The sequence below is a fragment of the Nyctibius grandis genome, chromosome 6 (assembly GCF_013368605.1).
Source record: "Nyctibius grandis isolate bNycGra1 chromosome 6, bNycGra1.pri, whole genome shotgun sequence".
Lineage (NCBI taxonomy): Eukaryota > Metazoa > Chordata > Aves > Nyctibiiformes > Nyctibiidae > Nyctibius > Nyctibius grandis.
In genome coordinates, this window is record NC_090663.1 from 52,061,878 (window position 1) to 52,086,483 (window position 24,606).

Consider the following 24,606-nt stretch of genomic DNA (forward strand, 5'->3'; position numbering starts at 1 on the left):
ACTACAATAAATGAAACTCAATCAGGAACTCAACGAACACCTTGTTTTTGTAACAAATATTACTGTTGTGGCTAGCATGACTCTTAGGTTCCCACACAGAGAAAACCAGGAATTTGTTTACACTGTTGACAGTGCTTCCTGAGAACAACTCATAAGCAGCTCCCTCATTTTTATATTCAGTGAAAATATTACATACACTTAGTTATTTAGTAGATGTTCTTTGGCAAATAAGAAAACTTGGTGATTAGCACTTGAAAGATAAAAAGAATGCAACTCTTATAACATAAAAGCAGAATATTTTCTCAACATTTAAAAAAGATGACAAAAATCTGCTCCATTTGCCTCAGGGTCTATACAGATCATTTACTTTTTCTTATTTTCCACCATGTCTCCAGTCTTCTGTTATGGTGATTATAAATTACTATCATCTCAGCAATGCTTTTAAGTCTCCTAAGTCATCAAATAACTTTTGGGGAACTACTTGGGAGACAAAATCCTTGGTCACAATAACCATCAGATTTGCTAGCAGTCACACTGGGAAGTCCGTGGTCTGACACCACCACTTCTAGAAGTGGACAGACCAGCAATGAGGCATATAAAAGCTGTGTTAGAAACCACCTCACTTCTAACGCTGCTATCCTGTTTCTTGGGAAGTCTGAAGACTTCAGTGGCCAGTTATCAATCTGTTAGTTTTCCTAATCAAGCACCTTTGAAATACAGAAATTTCTACCTGTATTCGGCTGTTTCCCCAATCTGCTACAATAATATTTCCATTAGAATCTACAGCTACTCCAGTTGGCGCATTAAATTGTCCGTTTCCTTCTCCATTTGATCCAAACTTCAGTATGAATTCTCCCTCCTGGTTAAATACCTGTATGGGTTAAAACAAAAATCTGAATATGGCATCGTATCAAATATTAGTAACCTACTACTACCAGTTCACCTGTTAACAAAACTGGGAATTGAAGACTTCCCAGGAACACATTCCCCCTACACACACACACACACACACACACACACACACACAAAAATGGGAGAAAAGGTGACCATCTCTCCCTCTAGCTCCATTACACCATACAGTATTTCCCTTCTCACTTAAGATCTGATTCAGCTCAGACACAGAGGTGGAGGGCCCCAGGAACCCCTCTGCAGCTTGTGCATCTTGAATTAAGAAGAAGCTGAGTGCAGATATAGCACTGGAGGTCAGTTCTACAGAAACACAATTGAGCAGGTGAGCTCTTCTCTGACTTCCATGATCTAACACATACTGAGAATCATGGCATGCTGCTCTCTTTATAGACAGTTCAGCAACTGAATTCTCTGTGATGGTAACAGGTTTAGACAGCAGAAAGATGGAACCGATCAATGACTATTCAGTCAGTGACCTGGATGCACCAATGGGACAAAGTGAGGTACAGGATGTGTCATTTACATAATACCATAGCCAGCTCTATTTATTTTGGTCCATCTTGGACCCAGGCCCAGCTGTGCCACAAGGTCCAACAGCATTCTTAGAGACCGGCTGTGGCTCGCACAAGAAAATGCAAAGACCTGACAAGTGCCAAGTGCACGCTGAAGTGCAAAGAAGGTGGAAGATGTGAGGAAATCATCCTATTCTTGAACACCCCAGTAAACAGAGAAAAAGCACTGGTTGGTGCCTCAGATGATTAAAGAAAGCAGAAAAAAGCCAACTAATAAAAAAAAACAGGCAAAGATGTATTGCTCTCTGCCTGGGTTAAAATGGGGGTGGTGAGTGACAGAATGAGAGAGAAGTCTACATTAAGTAGGATCTTCCATAGAAGATGCCTGAAGGAAGGAACACGCTTGAAGGTTAATGGGAGAGGGAGGATAATGTTGCTGAGTGAGGATGTTTAATTCAAGACACTGGTGGCAGGAAGAGGCTTTGAGACCCATAAGAGGGAAATTTATTTATTTATTTATTATTTAAAATGAAAGGTACTCTCTGCTCTTTTCCCCACCATCGAACAAAAGATAACAGCATCACCTAGATTATAAATTACTCTCCGGAGCATCAACAATTATCTGTACCAATTTAGAGAACACTACAAAAATAAGACTCTCTTCCAGTAGTACCAAATTGTAATAAATAACGTTTTTATCCCATTGAGTCACACCAGAGACAGATGGGAATGCTCTGTTCTCATTAGGAATGCAGTAACTATAAATTTGTGAAGATGCCACACTTCTTACATCTCTTCACTTGCTTTTTTTTTATTTTAGTTTGCCCTTGTTGTTAACTCTCTTGGCATTCTTGTTACCATGGCAAGCCCTGCTGGTGGAGGGGTAATTTATGGAGTCATAGGCCTCCTGCTGCTAAACCACGTGAACAATCTGCTTTAGGGTTCCTGCAGCAGTCTTGGTTTCTTTGTTGTAATCCAAGCCACGAGTTGCTACTTTCTCTCTAATTCCAAAAGGACACAAGAGCAAGGTCGCTATTCAAAAGCTAGATGATTCAGCACCGCTTAGGACATGAGAGTATCTATGCTCAGACAGTAATTTCCTATTTCAGGTGAATATATAAGATCTATCATTTCAGTTATGAACACTGAAGAACTGGACTGAGGGTTCATCTTTGTGTTCAATCAGAACAGGTTGCCATTAGGTGAAATCCCAGGGATTTCACTGGTGCGTGGGACCAGCACACATGGCCTGAGAACCCGGGTAGGACAGCGTTCTGCTGCCCACGTCCTACTCCTCCTGCTGCTGCTACGTGTTGAGGGAAGGAAAAAGAGCGCAGAAAGGGAATGTCATGGCCTGAAAACAAACATGCATAGGTGAGTAATTTCTGAAATGGCCTGTAGCTCCTTCATATACATTTTCCACCACGTGACATCTCAAAGTGTATCCTCGTTTTGGTTTATTACTGGGACAAACAAATATCCTACCTTATCTTACCACGACTGTTTAACAGGCCGTGAGTCAGAACTTCCCATGGGTGTAAGGACTAGTGGCCAGTTCTGCCCAGTGCAGGAGGTACTGGATGAAAACCAACAGTCTGTGTTACACAGTTGTTGAGTATTGGGTTGTAAATGGATCCAGTAATCTTAAAGCTTACAGGTATGGAATTAAAGATTGTCAGGTATCTTTACTTTTTTCTAATTTTATTAAACTAGAAATGTGGGAAGCTTTTACTGGGAAATTCAAAAGCAGTTATCAGACGTACTTAAAATAGGAAAGAACATAGGGTAAATAACAGGTTTGGCAGAGAGCTAATAAAAATAACTAAGTTGATATTATTTATCTCAGATACAACTTATGTTTAAGGAATTGAATTAGAGAACATTATGGTGGCACCAAAGGCAACGGATTATATCTCCATTAAGCAATGCACTGCATGCAAAGGTCTCTAAATGTGCAGTCCGTATATCAGATCTCATACATATAGAGTGTGATCTCTTTGTTTTTAACAATACTTTATTTTCCCCAAGAAAGTACCATGATAAAAATAAAAAGCTTTCTAAGTTGCCATTAATTGACAGTACCTTGACAGAATGGTTATGAAAATCTGTAACGATAATTTCATTGTTGCTGTTCACAGCTGCAAAATGAGGACCTGCAATGCAGAGGAAGAAAAAAAAATAATACCACTAAATCAAAAAGTATGCTTAAATAAAAAAAATTATTCATCCTGCCCAAATATTAGATTTGGCTTCTGAGCAATAATAGTCAAATTGGGAATATCAATTTCAAATTAAGAGTAATTTAATTTTATGTTTTAAAAAGCTCAGCATGCCTTTTTTTAAACACAAATAATTTGTTTTTCAACCAGTTGTCAGCTAGTGTTATCAATAAGCATTGTTCATTCCTTCCTCTCTCATTTATAGATGACTATGTAGATATTTATGTGCTTATTAACAAGACAAAACATGTAGTGCTTAGGCATAAAGTTGTGTATACACTGACAATAGTTCTCAAAAATGTTCATGTAAAGTCTTAATTGAAATCTTCTATGCTTTGTGTGCTCACTTCTTACAAGCATTTGAGCAAACAAGTTTTAGGATAAGTACAAAAGTTATTTAGAAGAACACTGTCAGGGAAAAAAGTGCATTTTTTTGCCTTACTTGGTGTATTGAACTATGTGCGCAAACTTACATTAAAAACAAAAGGTAGCTTGAAAACAGGCAAGTACCTGAATTAAAATTCTTGGTGCTATTTTGAGTTATTAAACAGATAAGAATTCAGTTTCAATTTTCATGGTATGTCAGTGTAAACTATAAGAAGGGTGAAAACCTTTACACTGAAAACATTCAAGCAATGACAATTTACGTTTTATGTAGCCTGCCACCAAGAAGAGGTGATACATTTCTCAAATGCACTGTTACAGAGTATTTGCACACATTTTCAGGAGGTATTCTTACAAATTTTAAATGAAAGAAATTGGAGATACACAGAAAATTTTGGTGACACTTACCTGTGTTAGGGCCAAAGCTCTCATAAATTATATATATATGGCTCTTGTGCCATAAGACATTGCAAGAGATCTCAAGTAAGATAAAAGCAGTTTTACCATTGATGCTATTTCTCTTATGCTGTGAACCAGTCAGAACATCAGACCAATCTATAACTACTTATTCAGAGTGACCCAACACCTGCAAAATGACCTGCATATGTAATTTGGCATCTTCATTTCAAATTTTGAAAGAACACCCATTCACTCAAAATGTATCTGGGTTTTTTTTAAAACTTAATTGCATGTTCAAATTGAAAGACACCATGTGCAAGCAGTCAGCTGAATATAAGTGGCAATTTCCCCAAAATGGCATTTTCTGTTTGCGTAACTGTGTCTTCCTGATCTCAATCTTAACACTGTCCCATTACACTCATTTTCTAATGGGAAGGTACCACTTAGGGCATCGGTTAATGTGTATCTGTTCATTGGAAACAGAAAGCACACTGTTTGAGTTGATTAGCATGAACAGCTGAGTGTGGGCATTACAAAGCATTTGTAAACTGCTAGTTAAGATCAGTATTTCTTGGGTCACTGATCTGAAATGCTTCCAGGCACAGAGAGGTAGATAAAACAATCTGGTTACAGCTACATTTGCAGAACAGATGTTGCAGTCTTCCTGACCAAATAAACAAATGGTGAAGTGAATAGAAGCTGGATGTTTAGTAGAACTGTTCCCCCACAGGAAAAATGAGTAGGATATAGCATCTTCAACATGCTCAAACATCATGCATATGTGAGCAGAAGAGGCAAGAAAAGGGGATTTACATATTACCATCAAGTGTACCTGCAAACTGCTTGTCACCATTTCCTCGACTACCAAACCTGGTGACTATTTTCCCGTTCGGCTGGAAGATGAAGACACAGCATGCTTTATTGTCCACTACAATGATGTGTCCATTACGATCCACAGAAACACCTTTAGGGCCCATGAGCTTTCCAGACCCAATTTTGGCCTAAAAGGGAAAACACAAGACAGGAAAATATGTTGGCATGACAGAAATACATTAGTTCAGTTCAAAGATTGTATTACAGGCACACAGCACGATGGAGAGACATTTTTCTCATCAAAAGTTTCCCACAGGGAAGTGATTGTTTTTATCAGCTCTTATTGTGTACTTCATATTTTCTTCTTCAGCTGAAAATAAAGACTGCTTTCTGTATGCCCTTTCTAGAGTGGAAAATCTGCCACCTCAGCAACTGAGTCCAAATATACAACTCATGAGAAACACAATCATCAGATTTGTGTATCTTGATAAACTACAGGACCTGTCAGAAATCATCACAAATGGCCGTATAGCCAGCACTAAGTGTAGCAGTGGGATAGGCAGACAGGCATAAAGGACTTTGGCCTCCTATTGCGTACTATTCCTGAGTCCAACGACCACCTGGTTATGGATGGGGAAACATGCCTTTACCACTGCCTGCTACATCAAAGCAGTCAGAGCTCACTCTTGGAGCATCAGAGCTGGGTGGGATGTAGGCTATGATGTCCTCTGTTGCCTTTCTTGGGTGAATGAAACACCATGCAGCTTCTGAGTGCTCTTGGAAAGAACTTGAGCAGAGCTAAAGCCCAGGCTAAGCTCTATTCTTCCACCAGATCCACGTGAGATTGCTTCCCTTGCTGCTTAGACACATGAAGTGTCAGCTGAAACCTGCAAAGGAGATAGGATTGTGCTGCCAAACAGCAAATAAAGTAATCTTTGGAACACTGAACAAATCAAAGCTTGCTCCTGTCTTAGGTAAATAAAATTATTTCCATCATTTTAAATAGGCCTTGTGCCTACCAAAAACATCTGCCAGCATAATCAGCAACAGGAGGGGAATTGTATACAATATTCTATATTGTATCAACAGAAAAACCTTCAGTGGAGATGAGGTGGATTTCACACACAGTGAATTATTTGGAAAGGCTAGAGAGCTGTCAAAATAAATCAGAACATGTCAGAAGCATTCTTTAGCGGGATCAAAAAGAAGGGGATCTAAGAAGAAGATCTAAGCAACAGCATCCCATCCAGCCCAGAGCAAGCAGAAATTGAGTCAAAGCCTTCAAAGAACCCATGAGCTACCTGAGCATATACCCAAGATTCTAGGATCACCTCACAACCTGTTTCACATTTTTCACCATTCTGCTCTTTTTTCAGGCAGAGATTCTAGAAACTGGTTTATCTACATAAAATCAGTTGAGTTTTGACCATTCAGTTAAAAAAAGGTTATAAAAATGCCACCTAATTGTTTGGGGGTTTTGTTGTTGGAATGCAGCAACTTGCTTTCTGGTTTTGGTTGGTTTTTTTAAATGATGGACAGATTTGGAAGCAGTTATCCAGGCTGGTTCCAAAAGGCTGGTCTCCTGTCAGCCTGTTTACTGTGCTGGACAGGCAATCCACCGAACAGGCTGTGTTGAAATTACGGATCCCAGAATTTTCAGATCCTGTAGCGATTTGTGAGAAACACATCCTACAAACTGAGGTCGATCTTTTTGGTGGAGAACATAATTTCCTGTTTCCATTAGAATTTAAATGAAATAGATACTAGGATATTTGTCTTCTTTATGAAACAAGACCATTTTTCACCTCACTGCCTTTGCAGGGTGGGACAAATCACCATCTAGAACAAGCAATGCTTCTGACTTCTCTGCCCCTCTCCCCTGCCTCCTGCAAGTGGTGAGGAGTAGCTGAAGCTCTGTTAGTCTGTAACTATCAAGGTGGGACAGATGACAGGGCATGCAGAAGATGCATTACCTAACTCATTTCTCTCAATTCCCTAGCGTTTTCAAAGCAAACAACCATATTAATATCTGAAGGAGCTCAACTACCCTGAGTAAGCCCCATGCTCCTATTCCATGGTACATTCTCATGGGTGAGGCTGCAGGTAAAAATAGGAGCTATCCCAAAATAAAGCCATCTAAGTTCCCTGAGGCTGTCTGGTACAGAGTCACCAGCATTACTACACAACCTCTCTCAGTCTCAAATAAAGAAAACTCCAGGGAGTAAATCTTGCAACTTCAAGACTACGCTTAGCCAACATGCATTGATCATGTGTCTGTTTTATGTTCAGGTACATATGCTGTTATAAATTGCTAAATATTTAGGCAAAAACCACCTAATTAAATCATGCTAAGATATCCCCAGGGAAAACTATTACAAATGACTTTGTGTTCACCAGGGGAAAGACATGAGCAGACCTACAAAATGTATTTGGGTTTGCATAACAACAAAGCAGCAAAAAACATAAACTAAATGCAAAACAGTAGATTTATTTCCTTTGGGATGATTAAATCATATTCCCTTCTTTCCTCTGGGATGCCCATGTGTTTGTCTGCTTGTGCATTGCACCACCTCCTTACCATCTTTCCAGGATTCCTATGGAAAAATGACTCAGACCCATGAGTACAGTGCCTTCCTGCCCATATAAATACATATGAAAAAAAACATGAATAAATCACATACTGCATTAATGGGCACTCAGTGCTGAGAAGAGTAATAAAAATCACTATACTTGGGCCAGGATTTAAAACATGATTTGCAGGCAGCAATCAATTGTGCCCAGCTAGAGTCTGCAGTGCTTTTCACTAAAAATCTCTGTTTCCCGTTTAGATCAAAATATGCTGATGACACATTACTGGGTCTGGCTGAACATAAGCTTTGTATATTTTTATTCCAGAAGGTTTCTTAGAATTATAGGTTTGATTATTTAGAACAGAACGTTATGAAACCCAGTCACTCCTGTTAAGTGTATGAATGGAAGTATTTTCAGACTTTTCTGCCATTAGAAATGAATAAAGTATAATGAATCATCTGAACCCTTAATACAAATAATGTGTTTAATTGAATTCAGTCAAGGACATTATGCCCCTTATTTTATAGGCTCTTATGAGTTTAGATTGGTTTTCAAATATGTGTTTATAAAGTCACTCTACCCAGGTGGAAAATATTCTACTGTGGGATATTCCTAGAGGTAAAAAAATCAGCTAGCCTATATAAAAACTTATAAAGACTTTTCCACTGTAGAAGTAGGTGTGTTAGGGCTTTAATTCCACCAATCTTGTTGCTGTCTGAAAGGTTCATGATTGTCAAGAATTAATTTATAGACTTTCAACATACTGTCTTTTCCTGTTTGAGAGCTTCCCTAATACGGAGATACATGGAGCTTTGTCACACATTCCAATGTCGCACAATAAATGGATTTATCATTTATGTGACTGTCTTAATTCAACCGTGACCACTTCACCACACTCCACAGAACTATTCCTATCTGAACATGCAACCAGCTTCAAGCAGCTCCCTTCTTAATTCTTCTAATGAGACATGAAAAAATAAAAGTCTGACAGATAAAATGTTTCCTTTCATCTTTTCCCACTCATCTAAATTTGATCTTAACTTGACTTGCAGTCCTGTTTGCTGGTAACAAGCTATCTTAGATATAACCCTTCAAGACTAGAAAGTAATTCTCTCCTCAGAGGACCAAGAATCATTCTCTTGGCTCTGTTCTCCAGTTCCTTCACTAGCTTTGAACACCACCACTGGTGCAGAAGCTGATACTGCTGCTTTACCATGTGTTCTCTCCTTAGCCTAGCAATATGTCTTCTAGAACAGTTTTCTTAAGCACTTTCAGAGTAATTGACAGAGGAAGCCAGCACTGTTAACTGCCTTTTGTATTTGAGGAAAATAAAGTACTGGGAAGTGAAATGGAAGATCTCTAGTCACCTGTGAGACTCGTGGCATAGCCAGAAACAGAAGCCCCAATCCCTAAGACCCTATCTGAGGCTTTATCATTCACAGGATAATACAGCCTTTCATTTTAAGAGATTTGTGTTTTGGTGTAACCTTAGATTAGGGTTTGTTCACCTCTGCATTATGCAAGTTTTACAGCCTTGAGAAAACGGAGTTCTGTCTCTGTTGCTACCAGCAACTGAGGAAGGTGACACTTTTCTGCCTGGCAGTGGAGGTTGCTGGAGTGAGTCAGCCCAGTGCTGTCATCAGGGAGATGCCTGGGCCTGGCTCCAGGGGAAATGTGCCTTCTGGCTCACATCATTATTAAAATGCCGCTAAGGGAGAGCAAGTATAAGTAAATACAGAAAGAAGGGGACAACAACAAGAACAGTTACATTAAGTTTTCAAAAACAGCTCCCTGATAATGCTGAGTTAACAACTAGCAGACCACCTGCATCAGAGATCATATACAATGATTTGCAGGCACAGTCTTTTGAAGGGAAATACCATGATCCCTTTATCTATCTCTCTGTATATCTTAGCAAGCGTTGCCCAATTTAATCTGACAAAGGCCCTGTAAGAATTACCATTGCCAACACACAAGAAATTACAAGGCTTTGCCCAGGTTCCCACAGGCTAGATCTGTTATATCCGTGTCCTGTGCTTCAACTAGATGATTATGTCTGCCCTCCATATATAAAATGCTTCTACAAACGTTTGTATATTTTTCTCTCATAAACATAGCGTGTTGCATTCAATCTAAAAATAGTATTTGATGTCATTGATGTTTCATCTCTCATTTAATCAGTCTAGTCCCAAGAACTGTAAAGTCTGATGCATTAACTTGTATTAACCACAAAAACATTGCCAACTTTACATAGCTCTTGCAATCCAACAAAAACATTGACTAAAAACAAAGCTAGGCTCCACGTCAGAGGAACTACCTTAATAATTTTTTTTTTTCAACACCTGTCTCCTTACTGGTAGTGTATAGCACATGGGGTCCTGGCTCCTCCATGGCTTTTTCCTCCAGAGCTGGCACCATCCGAAATCCTGGATTTACAGCATGTCTTGAGAAGGAAGGATCTGTGCCCAGATCAAGCCAGTTCACATGAAAGATGTTAATAATTATTTAAAACACACTTAGGTTACTCAGAGTATTTGGATTCTTAACTAAATTATGTCTTTGGTTTTGTTTTGGTGTCTTCATTTCATTCAAGGACTTCACCAAAACCAAGGTTTTCCTGTGTAGCTGTACATTTTCAAAACTACTTGACAAGGAAAATCACACGCTCTCTGCAAATGCAAGTAATTTGTATTTTTTTAAACACTTGCATTGCATATTAGTATTGTTTTATTTTAGCTTCAAGTCTACACAGGATCCAGATACTTTTAAAAGCATACCCATGTCTGTTTCTCAGATGGAGGTCACCGAGGACTACGCAAGCACAATTGCCTATTTGCTATAGCATTCATCACTTTGCAAAGACTACTCAAAGGAAGGCCATTTCTTGGTACACACATGAGCAGCTCAGGACCTGAGCTTTTTGGTCATTATGCTGCCAGAAAATTAGCCAAACAGGCAATTTTTCTCCAATGCAGGACTCTAGAACTAAGTAACTATGGTAGAAATTTCCCTGCGGGTCCTTTATCTCACTGCTAACCTCTGCTATAGGTGGCTATTTCTAGCACGCACCGCCAGACTTGGTAACATGCATTCAGAGAACCTTTAATTCTGTCTGGAATTGCATCTGAACCCAAGCAAAATAAATATTGCAGGTTGGCATGCATTCGTGTAGTGTAGTAGTTGCCTTCTTATTTTAGTTCTATTAAAGGTATCAGAGTTGCTATGAAAATAAGAGGTGTGCCTTTCTCAGAACTTCCGATTTCTGAAACCTAAGACATTATTACTGCCTTTCAGTTTTTCCAGTGCACGTCACCCCACCTAAAACACTCCTGTCTATGCTGTAGCACTGGAACAACATCCTGGGTTGCCCTTCCTTGCATTTATTACCAACAGGATCATACATGAATTATAGACTTGATTTGCTGATATGCATCGAGTAAATAGAGGAAGTCAACATCAGTCTGCTACCTGATTTTTCTCCTCCATATGTCACTGAAGAGCCTCATGTCCTCCTCATAAGTTTTTATGTCTGCCTGTGTGTATATACATATATGCACACACCTTTCTGTATAATCAGAATACTAGCGATATGAAGATTGTTGAGCTAGTCCAGCTAGACTTGATTACATTAGCTATCCTCGACTATAAGTTACGGAAACGTATCCAAGCACCTAGTATGTAGGAACTGTAAAATGGAACATACCGTCTCTATTTGTTGTAACATTAGCATCACAGCTGTGACCTCTTCCTATTAATTATACAACGTGGATGTGTCATGGGTTTCCACATCACAACGATGGAATTTGGACTAAGTTACAATCAAACTATGTAGTTTCTTGACAAAAAAAACATTACTTTGCATTCCTTTGTAAGATGGAGAAAGCTCAGGAGAGTTCACGTAGTACCTCGTACCTTAAATTTTCCATCTGATGAGAATATGCTAACCCATTTGTTATCATAATCTGCAATAATGATGTCACCACTGGGATGCACAGCCACTCCTGTTGGCCGCTGCAACTGGCCGGGAGACCTTCCTCGTATGCCAAAACGGCTTTTGAACTGACCGTCATTGGAAAATATCTGTAACAGAAAACATTCGTTTTAAAATTAAGTCTGCATAATAACATCATCTATTTCCTGGAGCTTAGATTTTAGCAAGTCATTAATGAACACTATAGTCAGGAAGAGACTGAGGAACATGAAGCACTTTTACTGGGTCCATATTTGAAAGTGATATGCCTAATTTAAGAAGAGGCTTCCACCTGGACCCTAATTTCAAAATAAAGATGTTCTTTGCACTTATATTGCACTTTTTCTTCAGTGATCTCAAAGTACTTCACAAACATTAGCGAATTAAGCTTCACAATGTCCCTCTCAGCTGGAAGGAAGTGATATTATTCCCATATTAGAAACAAGGAAACTGAGGCACTGAGTGACTCAGACACAAACACTAAGTCTGTAGAAAAGATAGTAATAGAAGCTAAAAGATAATTTCAAAACGTAATTATCTGACTTAGGGATAAGTACTAGGCCATTTCCTGAGAGATGCTTTAGCCTCGCAAAATTCAGTCCAATGGTTGTGTCCCCAGGCCAGGTAATTAGACATTGAAGTTCCTCTGAATTGGCTGCAAATTACAAAGTGTGAGGGTGCTGATGAATATTTGACTCTGTCTCTTTGAAAAGGCCTGGAAACAAGTTCTTACTGCATGTGGCTTGCTGGTTCTCACATACTGAAGAACAAGACACACACTGCTGCCTTGTTCATTGCTACCACATGGGCAGCCTGAAGAGTGATGTTGAATTGTTAATGGTAAAAAAGATACATGGTAAGGAAAAGAAAAAACACAGCTTGGTTTTCACACAGGTTACAGAAGCCAAGAAATCATGGGTGTCAGGGGTGCTACCACAGAAAAGATTTGATCATGATATCAGACAGAAGAGTCAATTAAGTAGTCTAAAAGCCATTTGAAAATGACATCTACATGCTTAATTTTGTATTTGTATTTGTTTAAGAAATTATATTTGTAGCACCTTGCCCTAGATTTGTATTTGGAAACAAGGAGTGATAAATTTACAATGTAAAATTGTATTTACAAAAAGGCATTTTTCCAGATTATTGCATCGCTTGTTTTCTTCATTCATTGCCAAACATCATAAGGAAGGGAAATAAACTCTGATAGACATACTAGATATAATGTAGATCTGAAAAAGATAGCTGCAGGTCAAGAAGATGGAATGATAATGGCAAACAAGTTGAGCTTCCTCTGTATTTTCTGTATGTGCTTGAATTGTACAAACTGTGTCTTTCCTGGACTACAAAGAAGGCAGAGGTGTGGGGGCAGGGAGAAAAAGAGAAGTACTGGAAGTGGCATATCCTCATACCTGCACACACTGGTTGTTACTGTCTGCTATTAATATTTTTCCATTTGTAGATGCAGCGACACCTTGAAGATTTGTAAATTCCCCTTTGTTTCTTCCTTTGGTGCCTAAAGTTGAACATAAAGGACATAAGAAATCAGGTTAGACAGGACTAATGAGTCAGGACCTAAATGCCAACACATGCATTTATTACATCCTTGATCTAGAGATTTCTATTTTGAGGAGTTCTTATCACTGCTACAACTTCAAAGAACCATCTCAGTAACAGATCCACAATTCTAAGTACAAGAAGGGATTGTTCTTACTCTTTGGCTTGCATGCCACCTAAGCCCCCATCAATGTAATTACCTCTTTGACCTTCACAAATCAAAGTGTTCATGATTCACCTCTTGCATGAGAGAACTAGTAAATGTTTTTACATAAGTGATGCACTTTTTTTAAACTGCAGATTTTTTTTCAACTGAGAAGGCCTGGAGACTGAACGCTTCTGCAAAGACCTTGGATTGGTCTAATGAAGGAGTACACACACAGAGAGATCTCATTTTTACCCAGGACAAATGCAATAGTGATTTACAGAGAACTGCATGTCTTCTCCCTGGTGACTTAAGGGGATAAGGACCTGTAAAATGTCAAATTTTCACAAAAGTTCATTAAGTTTAGATGCCTCACTACTTAGATGTTTGTTCTGAGACGTTCTCAGGGGAGTCACACAGCAAACTGACATCTTTAAAAGGTCAGCCCTAAAGTGGCTGGTCCACCTGGAGCACAGGAACAGTATCCAAATTCCTGCTTTGTTTGTAAAGGAGGCTCAGGGGTCTTTAGACAAGACTGCAATTATGGTCTTGGACCCCAAGGTTATTCATAATGAATGAATGAGTTTTGAAACAAAAAGACTCTATAAGCTGTTCTTTCCAAGACTTGGATGCAGCACTATTTTTCCTTGTGAAGTATTTTTACAAGCATTCACTTGGCTGCATATCAGACATTAATTGGTTTCAATATATGGTTTTAACTGAAAAACTTGTGTTTTATTTTAGTCAGTCCAAAATATCCTGGAGCTCAGTGATTAAAACTGTTCTGACTGTGATGCCCAGTACCAGACATACATATTAGCTCTAATTTATTTGTATTTAGCTTTCATTAGGGATGTGTATGCTCTTAACAACCCTTCTTTCTGCTGTGGTGATGGCTGTGGGTTGCATATTTCCTGTCACTGGCTAAAGTAACATTTAATTCCTCTGCAATTGGTGCTGTGACCATGTCCCTTTGTTTCAAGGCTTGTTTGCTTGAACTCCATATGCTTACATCTTCTGAACAAGGCAAATGCTTCTCAATTTTTATACTGCAAGGGGAGAGTACATATTCAGGGAATAGTGAGTTACACACTAATTACATTGCCCACACTTGAGCCATTTCTGTGTATTCTTTTAATGAGCAGTGCCTGAGGGATGCATGCTGTAAATTTTTTTCACCATATGCTAATGATAAATTTCCTTTTTGCCTTTTAGCCAAAGACAATGGATGAAAAGGGAGAAACATTCCTTTTACTACTGAGAGTAAAGGGAAAACATTTGTTAGAAAAGACGAGGCATAAGCTAGAGCATCTGGAACAAACTAGCACAAACGTTATGGAATGTATGCTCTTTACCCTTAGAAAAATGTTCTTGAAAGTCAAGGAATTTCATTTTTAAAGAGAGAGAACTATATAAAGAGTTACTCAGAGTGTTCTTCAGTGGAACATTGTAAACATACATCAAAGGAAAGATAGAAGAAATTACCCAGGAATGCCATAGTCACATTTCACAGTAAGTTTAAGAAATAGTAATTCATTAGCACAGCATGCAGATGAAATTCAGCTCCACGCAGTGTCCTTGTACATAGCACTGTGCAGCTATTAACCCCATTGCACATGTCCTAATTTGCGCACAGGCCCTTATACAGTCCCCTCTGCAGTGCCACAAATTTCTCTGAAGAAGCAAGCTGAGGTTAGCGAAACACAGCTTATTTCCTAACTTATGCTCAAGAGGAAAATAGATAACTTTGAACTTTCTGACTTGAATAATTCACTATGCCAGCAAAGATTTGAATCCAAGCACAGGCAGTGGCAGCAGTTCAAATGGGAAGAGTATAGTAGTAAAGTATGTCAGCCTTTGGGAAAGCAGGATCCTGCAACTGACTCTCTAATACCAAAGGATGATAGCTCCTTCCTGTAAGCAGAGATTCCTGCCTTATAAACATACCTGCCTGAGAGAAAGTCTTCAGCAAATCTTTCACTGTGTGATACCAGCCCCTGTGTACCAAGGCACGCCATGCTTTGACTTCTCTCGGTCATGGGCAGTCACCCATCACTCCTTAGCTTAGGGAGGCACCAACATTTCAAATGCACAGGGCTGAGGCTAGGGAACAGTGTTTCCTAAGCAGCCAGGTTTGGAGATGTGTGTAGGCCAAGAGGTCATCACCAAAACAGACCCCGAAAGGCACAGGGAGAACATCATCAGCACCCAGCGCACCACCTTCTGTGGAATGATCCATAAAATCACTGTGGGAATGTAAATGAAGAGGGAGTAGCCATATACACACACTATCTCCAGGAACGAGTAGGAGATGAAAGCCTGCATCTTTCGTGCCTGTCTTTGCCCAGCCTTACCTCCCTCCTGTTCTGAGCTACTGCGGGGCACAAAGGAGGAAAAGATGGACATTTTACTGCAACTTCTGTGGCAAGCTGCTTGGGTATGGGAGAGGACAGCAGAGTTTTCAAAAGAGCAGGCTGAAAAGAGTTATCAGGAAGCAGATCTGTGGCCTGTGGAATAGCTCCTTTTATACCATCTTTGTATACAATCAGATTTGCCTTAGCCCTATCTAATTCCTTCTGGTATTACTGAGCATAGCCTGCACAAACCAATTAATTTAGCTTTGAAGATGTGCTTTCAACAGAAGAGTATCCATTTTCAGCTCAAGACAATCTAGCACACATAAAATGCTTCATAATTTCAGTCTTTTATTCTCACACAATACAGGCCAGATTGAATCTCACCAAAAAGAAGGAAAAAAAAAAATCTAAAAGCCAATTAACATCACAGGAGATGTTAAAAGCTACATCATGTAACTGCAGTAAGAATCTGCTCTTTAAGTGCTGGGCATCTGGACAAACCTGTTATACAATGTACATTTTTCATGCTTATAGTAATAGAAGGAGTGTTTTTTGCTTTCTAAGTTTTACTAATATGAATAACCACCTCCCTGCTTGCTAACCTAGATTTACCAGCTTCCTAAAACACAAAGAAAAACGATGTCACTGCCCCCAGCAGGAAGGGAGTGGATTCAGAGAGACAAAAACCCCGCAGAAAGATTACAGATTAATGGGGAGACTTTAGAGGTTGCAAGTAGCCATAACATGTTGTGTACCATTTCTTTCCTGCCTACAACACTTCAGATACTACTTCTTGGACTGTTCTCTATGTGGTATTAAAAAAAGGATAAAAGTAAACACCATGGAAAGGTCTACATACATATTGCATAGACAGGTATCAAAGAGTTGTTTTCCTGTTCCCTGGCCTTGCTTCTTTTTTCCTCAAAGTGCTTAGTCAACCATTACACGTTATGAGGATGTGATGCCCTCTCCCATAATAGATACAGCTGAAACACAGAAGGCTCTGTAGAAAACTGCACTGAATGAGATTAACAAGCTATGTGCTTATTCTAAAATAAATGTCAGTGATTCTAATCCAAGTTCCCATGCAAATCTAAGTTTTAAAATCAATCAGTCTGTTGGATGAAGGCACACAATGTTTGTAACCTTTAAAGAGGAATGAATAATTCAGTAGGAACTCTGGCAGATACTCCCACACAGTGTTGGTAGTGAAATTTGGGCTGATTTGTATTAATTTGCTTTACACAGCATCTGTCCCTAAAGGCCTGGCCAAGAACACCTCCAAGTCTTACTTGTACAGCAGAGCCCCTGTCACCCAAGTACGCACAAATCCTAGGGGTAGGTGCACCTCAGCAGCAGTTCTCTGCTGGTACAGCAGCAAAACCCCAAAAGACATGAGTCAAACCAAGACCAGGTCTCTGTCATCAAGACATCAGACCCACGCTGGGGATTTTGCCAGCAATGGGATGTCAGAGTTCTTCAGTCCCCATCCAGTACAGGTATGGCTGCAAAACTATGCAGTGTAGGTCAGGCCAAATTTCACACTGGCCATCACAAACCCATAAAGAGTTCATGACAAGCCTCAGAGGGATTTGAGCTAGTAAACTGGAAAATGAAATTCTATTTCTGCATTACTAGGCTTTCCTATTTCTACAGAAATATGAAATCTGTATAGAAAAAATCTCGCCATTTCATACCACTTATTAATGGGTTTGTTCCAGAGTTCTGAAGTAGAGAATGAAGAACAACTGATTAAAGTGTGTCAGAGGGGCCTCTGCATTTCATGTATCCTACTTGTGCACTACAGGGAACAACTACACATACACATCCCTTCCTTCTCCAATGTCCTTAGCCAGGCTGTAATTTGTCTAGGACAGGACCATGCTGGAAAGGTAGAGAAGGGATGGGGGAATGGGAGGAAGCAGGTGCTGCTTGCTACAGGGAAGAAGGTTCCTCTGGACCATCCATCCAAGGGGGCTAACTGCAGTTCGAAAAATACACTTGTTTTCAAGAAGATGTGTACCCATATAATCCACTTGTATTTTTGTAAAAGCTCAGAAACTATATATCTGTAGGCAGCCCTGTTCCTTTCAAACAAGACAATCCAACACAGAGTTTCAGGCAGAGGCCTTCAGAGAAAATTAAAGAAACACCTGATCAAGAATCCCTTTGCTCCCCCCAAGTCTCCTTTTAAACTGTGCTAAAGCTATTATTACACAGGCCTCGTTCGTGAGTTTTTATGTGGAGTACATTCACAATAAGGCTCCTATTTGCTTTCAGCATTGATAACAGACCAGAAGATGACATCTGCACCTGCTAAGAAGGCTGACAGCAGGTACTGTAAAGGCACTTCTCTTTTTTTTTTTTAAATCAGAGTGAATTACACACATTAAATGTACCAGCTCAACTTAGATGCTCAGTTACATGACTGAACAGACAACTAAACACAGTCTGAGGAAGAGGAAAATTGAACTTTCTAGCAGAAAGCCAACTCTCCATCTGGCTGTATCTGATGCCAATCCCAAGCTTAAATAAACGAAGAGAAAAAGCAGTTAAAGTAGGAAATAGCATCACTACTGCTAAATGGTGTCAAAGAACCCAGTCATGAAAGTGCCAGAAGAGAAAAAATACCAACGCACACAGCACGACATGGCAGAGCTAGAGCACAAGATGGTGTCCTGGACAGAGTAGCTAACTGATGCCACCCATGGCTCTTAACCCTCCTTTGGAGGACATGGGAGAGATTTACCAGGGAAGGTGGAAGTGGCTGACACTGTGAACAACCCTCACCTCCATTTACCTCTGCTCAGAATGGGTCTAAGGCACAAAAGCAAGGTAACGGAAAAGAGCCTTCCCTCTCACTTGAGTGCTTCCTACCACTTGTAGAAATAGCAAAAACCATTGCACAACATTTTCTGAGTATCATGAGCGCATTCTTGTTTTCACTTGTATAAACTAAGTACATGCTACACAGATGCTGCATGGACATACTCTGAAGAGATCACACCTGTTTAAAAAATTTTTTAAAAAGTTTGATGATATCAATTATTGAGACAGAAGAGGAGGAAGCAAGAATACTCTGTTTTTGTAAATAATGAATTAGACAAATGTATGAATGTGCAGTCAATAGCTTGACCTTAAAATGTCTAAATAGAACCACATGCCATTTTAAAAGCCATGAATAACACAGAATTGGCAAAAGATACAATGCATAATTCCCCATGAACGAAAGCACTTAACTGTACTAATGTTGTATTAATGCTATCTCTGTTAATATTAGCACAAGAAAAATCTCCTGCTAGGAGCTGATCAATTTACTTGTGCATAAAAGCCCATATATCAGCATATATACAATAGCATACTCCGTATACTTGGATGCCCATAGGAATGTTACAGTATGGTTGTCCAACACAGCTGTATGAGCTTCTGGCAGCCCAAATATAAGATTTATCTTGCCCAGTTTAAAATACAAATCCAGATTTGGCCAGGGCTATCAGAGGAATTCAACATTGGGTTCAAAACAGAGATACACAGTTGTGTTGGAAAACAGTGATAAACTTTATTTTACATTACCTCATCAATAAATGAACCAAACCTTAACTTTTCGAAGTGAGCTGAAACTGGAACTAAACAAACTCAAATCAGTGAAGGCAATCTCTGTGAAAATGTCAGAAGTTTTACGTCTTCATTAATTTTGCATATTCTGGAAGTGTGTAAAAAGCTAGAGCATTACAGCTGCAATGGCTTAAGAGACCTTTCAGACAGTGCATACATAAGCCCACAGAAGCCCAGAGGGACATCGCTATCTAGGGTCATTCTGTGAAATGAGCGTCTGAAAACTGAACATCTAATAGGATGAAGTATTACTTTCCGCTCAGTTTTTCAATAAAATAGCGATCTATATATCTCAAATGTGGACACTCCTGAGAGGTTTAATCAAGCAAAAGTTCTGGGACAGGCATAGCTCTTGTTCTAAGTATTTTCTCTTCTTTTTTGGGGGGGTAGAGTGGTGAAGAAGGGGAGGAGGCAGAACTCCAGAATAAAGCACATGGTCATGATTGCATCACACAGAAAGGAAGGGCACTGCACTTTTTGGAAAACATTTAATACTTCTAGAGTTTATGGTGTGTTGGAGAGAATAGTTTAGAAAAAAATAAAATCCAACAAACACCACTACCAACAACAAAACCTGAACCAGAGCCGTACCGCTATTTGGTAGTCAGGCTATAAACTGCTCACTAGAAGCAAGGGAAACAAAAGCAGAAATTACAACCTGAAATCACCTCAATCCATACCAAAAGCTTTGTAATAAGAATATTAAGAGTTTTTAAGTAATTTCAGGACATTTTTTTTTTAAAAAAAAAAGTATTTAGATCTACAATTTCCACATTGGGACAAATTAATGCTTGATGTATGTGAACAAGAGGGCTTAGCATTCAGTGAAGGTGTCAGCCACAATGGGTAACAGAGCTCCCTGTTACTCACAGGTACAGTGTACCTGTGCAGGCTTTCCTCTCCTGCTTCTACCTGCTACAGACCCACAGTGTCTTTCTGCCTGAGTCTGTCCATCCAGCCCCTTCTCAGTCTAGCATACATGTCACAACTGTTCCAGAAGATATGAGAGAGATGTTTTCTTTCTAGACAAGGTTCAGACATTATTCTTAGCTGTTTTGTTTAACCCTGTCTAAAAACAGGGCCCAGAAAAGATCTAGGCTACATTTATACATACCCTCTGCCACTCTTATTACAGTACCAGAAGTGAAACTGCATTGGGGAAGAGCCACAGGTCCCTTTCCATTCCATCAGGAGCCTGAGGCTGATCACTCTGCCCTGTGCAAGGGCTTCTCTCCCCATGGGACTGCTGCTAGGGGCTCTGCCAGTGGTGACTACAGCAATAGCTTTCACAACAAGAACACCCTCCTGCTAGAGGAAGAGCTACGTCTGGGTACTAATTTAACAAAGGTCGCCTAGCAGCTTTGGATGATAAAGCATGGTTACTGCCAAGTAGGGCTGGCTTGACTTCAGTATGAATTGTTCTACATCATATTTCTAGCTTTTGACTCAGAAGTCACCATAAAATTTAGCCTTAGCGACAGTAAAGCTGGATATCATTGCCTCTGTAAAAAATGCTTTGAGCTGTTATATTTATGGGGTCATTTATCTTACTAGGAAATGCACTGGCTATCTGGGAAAGGCTAGTCATTTTATGAGTGGCTTCATCCAAAGCTTACATTGTACTGTCCCATTCAGCAAGCAAAGCACACTTGCTGAATACATTTTCTGATATAAAACCATTATGTTATTGCATGTACTCTCTATAAAAGCAAGGACTCTATTAGAAATACTGACAGATTGAGAAATCAGATGGACAGGGTTCACCAACTGACAAACGGTGTCCAGATGAATTTACAATAGAATTACTAAAAAACCCTCCAGGATTAACCACCATCCATTCTCTGCTACAAAGGGGAAAGCCACCTTGCCAACTGGGTGTCAACCTTGGTAATACGTACTGCTGAAATCCTGACATGTACACATGAAGAATTAACTTCCTTTTTTCTTTAGTTGTGCAAAGTGAAAAGTATTTCCTAACTATATAAGCAGACATTATATAAATACAGTACCCCATGGTACAGGCTTTTAAAATGATGAATTATTGTAATATAGCTCAAAAACAGAGTACATCAAAAGACCTGAAAGAAAATCAAGTAAATGACACCAAGATGTTACATTTTTACCAAGCATTAGGAATCCACAGATTTAGAGGTAACATTACACTATATAAAGAACCAAACATATTTAGATATTGAGGAAAAAAAGCAAATAAAGGAAACTGTAACTTTGTCCTATGCTGACATAATGAAATAACTATACATGACCACAGGATTTAGCATGTATAGTTCCAGGTTAATTAATTAGATTAATCTTTAGGGCAATAGTTTTAAAGAAGGAGTCCTCCTGCTTCCCTTCATGACATGCAACTTTTTAAAGAAGTAATTTAATCTAATCTGAAGCATCAATCTTACTATATTTTCATTTTATGATGCCCAACAGAGTACAGAAGAGGTGGTAAAATATTCTATCCCAAATCAAATGTATGCATTTCTCAACCTAAATTCCCACTAAACATTTTCTGCAAACAGAATTTCTGAAGTATGTGCTTTTAAAATTTCCATATAAACAAAAGTCAAGAGGGCTAAAGATATTATCAAGTTGCTCTACTTCCAGCTTCAACCTTAAAATAATTTAACTTCTAGATTTTTCCATCCAATTTCCCTGAACTATTTTTAAGTATGTCAATAGGTAGCAGACCAGTCACCTACCTACTCTGAAGATCAAATCATCTTCAATGGGATTCTCTTTTCTTTTCCCAGTGCTGTACATGCTCGCAGGTCTTTTCACAGCTTTCTGCTTCACATGTCCACTGCCAGGAGATTTAACACGTCTCTTAACCCCTTCTGTGGTAGGGGACACATCTGCTGATCTGACCACTTTAAGTTTGAACGGGCTGCCCTTGATATGTTGATCATAAAGTCTCAGTGACAAAGTGAAGTCCCCTTCTTTCTGAACAGTATACAAAAATTCATAAGTGCCATTTTTATTGTCAAGTATTTCTCCATCCGCTACACTCCCATCAGGCGTGCTCAGTTCAGCAGTGAGGTAAGCATTCCCAGATTTACAGAGCTCCCCATCTTTGTCCTTAGTGGTGATGGTAACGGACATGGGCTGTCCGATCACTGTCTGCCTCAGTCCCTCCCCTGTGGCAACTGTTTCAGAGGCAACAGCATTGGTGGTTAAAATAGTACCCAGATTGTGAATGGACTTCTTCAGGCCTTCTGTTTCCACTATGAAGTCCAACTGATCGTTTTCACGTGGCTGCAATGGGAAGTCCCGCTCGGCCAGTTCATTCAGCTTGTCGCTCATTTGCTTCTTCACCAGCAGAACTTCGGTTTCAGTGCCGTGGTTGAGGGCTTGAGCCGTAAAGTTGCTGCAACTTTTAATGCTTTCTTGTCCTTCAAGTAAGGTATCCAGCTGTGTCTGGAGGACCTGTGTGCATTAACAAACACCAGATTAGCATCATGTGACAAGAACTATCCTAGCAATATGTAGCATGCTTTATATCTGAATGCCTTTGTAGAAACCCAATTTATAGTACTTTATTTTAGAGTTTATTTTAAAGTTTCATTTTAGAAAAAGTACCACACTGATTGCTACATGTTCTTGGAATGTCATGCTGCAACACAAAAAACGTATCCTGTTTTGGGTCTTCAAGGCTTCACAGATCCACTGTCACACTAGATTGAATTATTGCCCCCCAAAAAAGACAACAAACAAAACAAATGTAGACATTTGAACCCTGCTCCATCTAACTCTCAGCAGTCACAGTTAATGAGATAGTTAGCAGGAATCGAGCTGTGTGCACAGAGATAGAGATATTTTGGAGTCATCAGGCCCATTAATAAGGGAGGCTGCAAGAAACTCCTTGAAACTATTTCTTCAGAGCCAAGGGAAACCTTGGGCTACTCCTCTACGGAGACGGACAAGAAGGCGCACTCAGGATTCGTACATCCATCCTAAGGAAAAGTGTGATTCCTGATCTAAATAAGTGAAGAAAGGAAAAGCCTCCCCAGCAGAAGCGGGTAAGCTGATTCCCCAAGTTTCAGCAGGCAGGAAAGCAAAACATAAAGGATGGGTTGTGGCTATTGGGAAGAGTTGGGCTGAGTAGCCTGAAATTTTGGTGGGCAGCAAGTAGCTACTCTGTATTTAAGACTGAGAAAGAGTTTTTATTATAGGCTCAGTTCTGGCCCTCGGTCTAAAATCCTTAAAACAGTATTAACCTCAAAATTGTTAGGTGTGGGCTGGGAACAAGGCTAACTTTTTTTTTTAAACCACTTTTGCAATGAAATGGGAAAAGGATCCCTGAATTATAACAACCTAGCAGAGAATTTTTGACAGTCAGGAAAGCTGAAATATTCCAGCTACCCCCCGACTCTCTACTGACAAAATCCCCAAACCAAAGTACCCAGTCACACATGTGGTATGTTTTTCCTACAGAGAAGAACTAGGGCACAAACATTACTGTGGATCAGAGAAGTTATTTTGTTGACAATCACTGTAAAGTAAATATTTTCGAAACATTTCAATTTATTTTAAAGTAAACTTAGCTACTGGGTGTATTTATTGCTATGAGATACTTTTTCCTTGCTGAGACACACCATGTAATGATGCTGCATGCTAAGGGTGCTTTTCTTCTGAATTTTACAAAGCTGTCTGCTTTTCACCCACTGGAGAAAATCCAGGCTGAGGAGTTACAGATATGGGAAAGCGATAACAACACAAAATCTTTTGCAAGCAAAACAGAATGAACAGATTTCAAGACTACACTGAAATTTCAAGTTATCTGTTTTTCTAGGCATCTATAAACCTCCCAGGAATCAATACAAGGCATTTCTAATCTGCCTTGTTTTTATTCCAGGGCATAAGTAGTTAAACAGATATCATAGCTAATAAAGTCCCAGGATGACAAAAACCCATATGCTTGGGATAACAAACCACAAACTGAGGAGGAAGGCAATTTGCAGCTACATTTTAAAACCATTATTTTCTTGATATAGTTTTCTTTCATTACAAAGATGGAAAATATTCACTCCTACCATAACTAATATTTAAAATGTGTTTAGAGCATTTTACACGAGGCCTCTTTCAGTCCATTGGACAACTGAAACTGAATTGCCAACTTTCTTTTAGTAAAGTGTTGCCCTTTCATTTT

The 24,606-nt window shown here is 39.4% G+C and overlaps 1 protein-coding gene across 5 annotated transcripts in view; it reads right to left on the reverse strand.

Moving 5' to 3' along the window:
- The window catches only part of TRIM2 (tripartite motif containing 2), a 74,352-nt gene that overhangs the window by 4,741 nt on the left and 45,005 nt on the right, over positions 1-24,606 (reverse strand). For 4 of the 5 annotated variants that reach the window (XM_068402932.1, XM_068402935.1, XM_068402934.1 and 1 more), the window contains exons 6-11: positions 22,160-22,883; positions 13,190-13,293; positions 11,720-11,887; positions 5,244-5,424; positions 3,504-3,574; positions 731-871 (exon numbers count right to left, since the gene is read on the reverse strand). In XM_068402932.1, coding sequence (XP_068259033.1) covers positions 731-871; positions 3,504-3,574; positions 5,244-5,424; positions 11,720-11,887; positions 13,190-13,293; positions 22,160-22,883 — 1,389 coding nt within the window. The remainder of the gene's footprint in view (positions 1-730; positions 872-3,503; positions 3,575-5,243; positions 5,425-11,719; positions 11,888-13,189; positions 13,294-22,159; positions 22,884-24,606) is intronic. The other variant, XM_068402936.1, reaches the window with a different exon arrangement.